The sequence below is a fragment of the Phoenix dactylifera genome, chromosome 16 (assembly GCF_009389715.1).
Source record: "Phoenix dactylifera cultivar Barhee BC4 chromosome 16, palm_55x_up_171113_PBpolish2nd_filt_p, whole genome shotgun sequence".
NCBI lineage: Eukaryota > Viridiplantae > Streptophyta > Magnoliopsida > Arecales > Arecaceae > Phoenix > Phoenix dactylifera.
This window is the reverse complement of record NC_052407.1, coordinates 5,123,206-5,129,390: the sequence shown is the minus strand read 5'-3', so window position 1 is coordinate 5,129,390 and position 6,185 is coordinate 5,123,206. Positions and strand designations below refer to the sequence as shown.

At 48.6% G+C, this 6,185-nt stretch overlaps 1 protein-coding gene across 1 annotated transcript; it reads left to right on the top strand.

Moving 5' to 3' along the window:
- The first annotated feature begins 601 nt into the window (after window positions 1-601).
- Window positions 602-1,444, top strand: LOC103713693 (short-chain dehydrogenase ptmH-like). Its single transcript, XM_008800703.1, has one exon. The coding sequence runs from the start codon at window positions 602-604 to the stop codon at window positions 1,442-1,444; it is 843 nt and encodes a 280-aa protein (XP_008798925.1).
- Window positions 1,445-6,185: the final 4,741 nt, after the last annotated feature.

Genomic DNA, 6,185 nt, shown 5'->3' with positions numbered 1-6,185 from the left:
CTTCTACTGATCTGAGAACAAGAAGAATCATGCCTTCATATATAAATTTATCATGGGGCGCTTGTGCTTGCGTGTATGCTGAGAGAGAGACAGAGATATCCAATATCTGCTACGTCGTATCAGTACTGAACATTTACATAGTATGTGTAGTGTTTCAACACTCGATACACTGAGCTAGATAGTATAACAGACGTACCAACTTTATAATAGAGTGGGACCGATATGAGGTTCAGTAAGATGGTGAACTTTGGAGAAATTCGTTGATATTATATAAGCAAGGTCAGTAGACGATCCGATGCTACATAAGACATGGCAGATGGTCGCAACAAGTAGGATTAGGTGACACACTCGAAGCAAATATTTTTGCCCAACTCCATGATACCTAACGCAAAGGAAGCAAACAAGACCCTAGCCGGCCGGTTAGCATATCTGTGACAAGAAATTTCAGCATCTCCTCGCGCATATTCTCAGCATCATCCCGTAAATTATGAACCTAAGATTACAATAGTATTTATAACTTGGCGGATCTCCCACTGACTTCTATGTTCACCCTTCCATATAAATTCACCAACACTCTGAATGCTCCTTCGACCTACCAAGGATGGATGACAACAAGAAGGTAGTCCTGATCACCGGCTGCGCCAAGGGCGGCATCGGCTACGAATACTGCAAGGCCTTCGCCGACCATGGCTGCTACGTCTTCGCCTCTGACCTCCCCGGCCGCCTCTCCGAGCTCGCCGACCTCCAATCCGACTCCATCGAACCCCTCGAGCTCGACGTCACCTCCGACCAAAGCGCCGCCCATGCGACATCCAAAATTCTATCGGCGTGCGGCCGCATCGACGTCCTCGTCAACAACGCCGGCGTCGGCGGCACGGGGCCGTTGGCCGAGCTCAACCTGGACGCCATTAGACGTGCATGGGAGGTGAACACGTTAGGCCAGCTACGTATGGTCCAGGCCGTGGCCCCTCACATGTCCTCCCGCCGGTCCGGCCGGATCGTTAACATGGGGAGCGTGGTCGGTTCGGTCCCGACCCCGTGGGCCGGTTCGTACTGCGCGTCCAAGGCCGCGGTCCACGCGGTGTCCGACGCGCTCCGGGTTGAGCTCCGACCGTTCGGGGTTCATGTCGTAAAGGTGCGTCCCGGTTCGGTCCGGTCCAACCTGGGCCGGGCGAACGAGGAGCGGCTCGGGAGGCAGGAGTGGAGGCTTTACAAGGGCTTCGAGGCCGCGATCGCAGAGAGGGCAAGGGCGTCGCAGGGGACGAAGGCGACGGATGCGGGAATCTTCGCGCGGCACGTGGCGCGGAAAGTGCTGAGCCCGAGGCCGCCGAGGGAGATCGCGTTCGGCCACATGACGGGCCTGTTTGCGGTGCTGGCTTGGTCGCCGGCTTGGGTCCGAGACTGGTTCTTTGCGAAAAGGTTTGGGTTGGATAAGAAGTTGTGAGGGGCGGCTAATTGGTGTTGGTTAGGAAGGGACGAGTTTTGACTCGTTTGACTGATCCTGAATGGTTGATCATCTTAGTATGCTGAATGAATTTGGCTCAGATGTTAGCTCAATCGGTTGACACCAAAGTTTTATTGGAGAAGATCTATGATTTAAATCTTGGTGATGATGCATGTATCACTATATTACTTAAGAAATAGGTTAAATGCAATTTGTTGGTATGGTTGGCTCGATATGAAATAGGGTTCAGTTGGATTGAAGTTACGATAATTAGATTTGATGTTGAGCTTGCGACGTGTCGTAGAATTAATTTATGATAGCACTTAGTATGCTTGATGCATATATGCAAATTCGAAAGTGATACATGTTGGATATTTGGAAATATATATTTTGTTAATTTTTTTTCAATGTTTAAATTTTTATAAACTAATCAACGATTTTTCACCCTTTGTTGACGTAGATCTTTCGTTTCTCTCCTTCATGATAAGTCACACATTTTGAAGGGATATTTTAGTATATGTATCAAAGAAATAATTTGTTGTAGATCTAATTTTGCATCAATCAATGTTTTCTAGGTAGAAGGATTTGTTAAAAGAGTTGAGACAAACAAATAATTTTTATAAAACAATAGTTAACTTAAAAATTTACAAGAATGAACGGAAGCTAAAAACATCTCATGCTATTCTATGACCAACTTTTGCATGATCCCCCTGCTCTAGCAATAATCAACAAAGCTAAAAGCTGGTGGAAATTAAATGCTAATCAAACCCGTTCATGCAATATTTGACTTTTTTTATATAACTATATTTTTCATTGCTCTTATGAAATTTCATCTATTGTGAGCCCCATATCATGTTTATGTAAAAAGAAATACCGTAAATCTCTAAACTTGCCGGTACAAACTTAAATCTAGATCAGTATTTATTTAATTATTTAATGGATGACAATTTTTGATTTTTTGTTTATTTTATATGATATGGATTTTTATACAAAATTTTGATTTCATGATATCATGGGCGGTGTTGCCGTAAAATCTAGACCGAGGTCGGAGTGTAGCTTGGATGACCTTGAGATTGGCTAGAGATGAGTTGAGCAGGTTGGTTGAGGTATCAGGCACTGGTTTCCTCTGAGGTCGGCCTGCAGCAAGTTCTCTTGCAAGAGAGTTTTCGGCGGGAGATTCTCCAATGCCTAAGAATACGGAGACAACAATATAGAAGGGAGAAAATTTCAGTAAAGTGTGGTTATGATATCGCATAATGCGTGCTCTTGCGTATTTGAGGCCCCTCAAACTGCCCCTTTATATAGGAAAATTAGTTTTGTCGTTACTTGGGTTGGCGTGCACCAATGGTCAGGTAGAGGCCAGTAGTACGACCTTCGCATGGGCGGCGTACGGTACTGACCGCGCATTGGATGTAGAGCTTTTGAAATCGCCAGTCGTTGTCACGACGGTCGATTGCCAGGACTGTCAGTCCTTGTCGGCACGTGTTGATCGATTCCTTGGTTGGAGGCGAAGCTGCTCACCTCAGTCGGTTTGCTCCTCGATTGGGGTCGAAGTTGTCTGTCTCGGTTTATACCGAGGTTGGTGTGGTCCAAGATCGAAGTGTCTAATTTTTTTCCTTTCACTTGCCCCCTACTTTTGAGGCTGAGTTATATTCTAGTTTCGGCGATGGAAGTCAAGTCGTCACCTCAATTGAGGATACGGCTCTTGTTAGGGAGTAATAAATGTATCGCTTGGTATTCTTGAAGTGTCCCCAAATACGGACTGTCCTGTGCACCATTAATGCAGGGCTATTTTGAGGCATCATTAATGCAATGATCCTAGTAAATCGCCCGCACCGTACCCCTCTATATAAAGGTGGTCCCCTCTTACAATTTATACTTCTTGCTTCATTTGCTCCTTTGCCGAAGTGCTCAAGTGTCTAGGCTTTTGGGTGGTGCTTCAACTAATCTCCATTTCTCCAGCACCGACATCCTCTATGCTCCTCCATTTTCGGTGGGTACCTGTTCCCTTGCTACTCGGCCCCCTTTTCTTGTTCCCCCTTGTCTTTGTCCCTTTCTTTGCTTTCCTCTTTTGTTTCTTTGTTTCTCTATGATTTCTACCATGAGTGGATCCAAGGTTAACACCCCGAAGGAGAGTTGGTCGTCCAACTACTCTTCTCGGGTTCAGCAGCCATCGCCTCTGGGTGAGGCTGAGCCCGAGGTCCGGTCAAGTCCGAATTATGAGATATCCATTCTTACCAAAGAAAAAATGAACCTCATTCGAGCTCAGCATTTCATACCCCCCCTCTCCGAGTTCACCTTTGAGCTCGCCGGTCCCAATGATCGGGTGACCAACCCTCATCCTTCTTGGCTCGGCCTATATGAGGAGACTCTGAGGGCCATGTTGAAACTCTCTCTCTACCCCTTTTTTGTCTAGCTGATGAGGTATTACAGCCTCATCCCGACCCAATTGGTCCTGAACTCCTGGCGGGTTCTAGTTGGCTTTCTTTCTCTTTGCTTTTTTTGGAATATTCGATCCTCGATTTCTATCTTTCAAGGATGCTTCACTTTGAAGAGGCATCCTCAGGACAACAACTAGTGGTATTTTTCTCCTTGGAAAGACTCTAAGGTACTCGATCCATCCACGGATGGAAAAAGGGAGACTTTTCTTTATTTCCTCTGAGCAACCATGGGGGTTTAAGACCATATGTAAGACACTTCGGAGAGACTTGAATCGGCCCCGAGGTTGTCTGGTGATAATCGAGGGACCTTGGATGAGCTTCTACAATCTTGATCTAAGATTCCTACCCTGCAGGAGTTGTTGTCTGAGGAGGTGCAGATCAACGCTAGTCTGAGCCCAGCTGACCCTCAAGGTAAGCTTCTTTTGAACTTTTTCTATCTTTCTATCTCATTACATTCTCTTCTAACCTTGTCTTCGATTTTGCAGCTCTCGCTGCCATGAAGACCGATCTCACATTGATCCGTCCGAGGAGAAAAATGAAGAAGAGGTTGGCTGTGGTTGCCGAGGACAAGACCCTCCAGAGGAAAAGGTTGAGGGGGGAGTCCTTCTCGCCCTTGAAACCGAAGCTACCACCGAGGTTGCCACCGAGGCTGCCACCGAGGCTTCGATTTTTGAAGTCTCCCTCAAGGTGCTCGTACCTCGGGGAGAGACTATGGAGCTCAACCCCAAGGTCAAGTTTGTAAAGCTGATTAAGTCAGCCCCTCTTAAGGGGCTTGTCTTCATATAACCCTTCACCGCCACCACGCCTCCACGCTGATCATCCCCTAAGGCCCATGTGTCGGCTCAGTCTGGTCCAAGCCCGTCCGCTCCAGCCGAAGAGGGCCCCTTAGTTCTGGCCCACGTCTTTGGGACTTACTTCATAGAATGGTCGACCAAGAGTCCGACTCGGCTCTGGAGTCTCCTGAGGTGGCGAGGGAGTTGGTCCGAGCCTTGCAGCTTCGGGCCAACAAGGAGGTCGTACGTTCCCTTAACTTCGTCGAGTTCTTCAGCAAGGCCTTCGCCTCGGTCATCTGGATAAGCTTATGACTTATAAATCTTCATTAAGTCGCTTACCTCGGAAACTAACCATTGTTCTTTTCAGCATGCCCTCGAGGTCGGCTACATGCATGAGAGGATCATGATACTTTCGAGGGTGTGTGTGTTTTTGCGTACTTGAGATCCCCCAGACCGACCTTTATAGGGGAGTTGATTTTGTTGTTTTCTGAGTCGCGTGCATCAATAATCAGGTGGCAGCTAGTAGTACGATCTCGACATGGGTGGCATACGGTACTGACCATGCTCCAGATGCAGAGCTGTTGCAACGACCAGTCGCTATCATAACGATTCGATTGTCAAGACTATTTTGTTGGCACGTGTTGATTGGTTTCTTGGTTGAAGACGGAGCTATTCATCTCGGTCGGTTGGCTCCTCGGCTGGGGCCGAAGTAACTGCTTGAGTTTATACCGAGGTTGTCGACATCGGTCTGATCTAAGATCATCGCGGTCGGTTTTGTCCGAGGTTAAAGTGCGTAGTATTTTTTTCTTATACTGATATTCTGTAATAGCACAATCGTACCTGTTACGGGGGAACTAAGCCGCCATGCTCCATGTGACCGGCACGCGCGCCCATGAAGACTACGGCTGCCCTTCGATCCAGCAGTCGGCCCCGAGTCGGACATCTTCGGCTTCGCAGCCCGACCCTGAGTCGGCAGCCCCTTAATCTAGCAATCCGACCCCAAGTCGGATATCCTCAGCAATGCAGCCCGACCCCGAGTCGGCTGCCCCTTAATCTAGCAATCCGACCCCAAGTCGGATATCCTCAGCAACGCAGCCCGACCCCGAGTCAGCTGCCCCCTGATCCAGCACTCCGACCCCGAGTCGGAGATCTCTTGATAACGACAGGCTGCTTCCCAGAGGCACGCCGAGGCCTCCTGCTCCACTACTCCCTGCAACGGCTGTATCCGATGCTGTTCCACGATCTCCTGTATCAGCCGTACAAAGCGAAACTCCACTACGCCCTGTCATGGCCGTACCCAGCGCTGCTCCACGACGCCCTGTAACGGCCATGTCAGTGGCCACTCCATCGCGCCCCACGATGACAAACCCCCCTGAGAGACCCCCCAGCCAGGTATATATGCGGCTGGGGGGAGAAGGGGGGGTAAGCAATATCTTCCAGAGCATTCTCTTGCTTGCTATTATCATCTCTCCTCCTCCTCCAATCTCCTCTGACTTGATCGTCGGAGGGCCCCCACTACCCCAGTGG

Excerpts from the sequence above, each read along its gene's own strand:
- LOC103713693 (XM_008800703.1), top strand. The coding sequence starts at position 602 with ATGGATGACAACAAGAAGGTAGTCCTGATCACCGGCTGCGCCAAGGGC.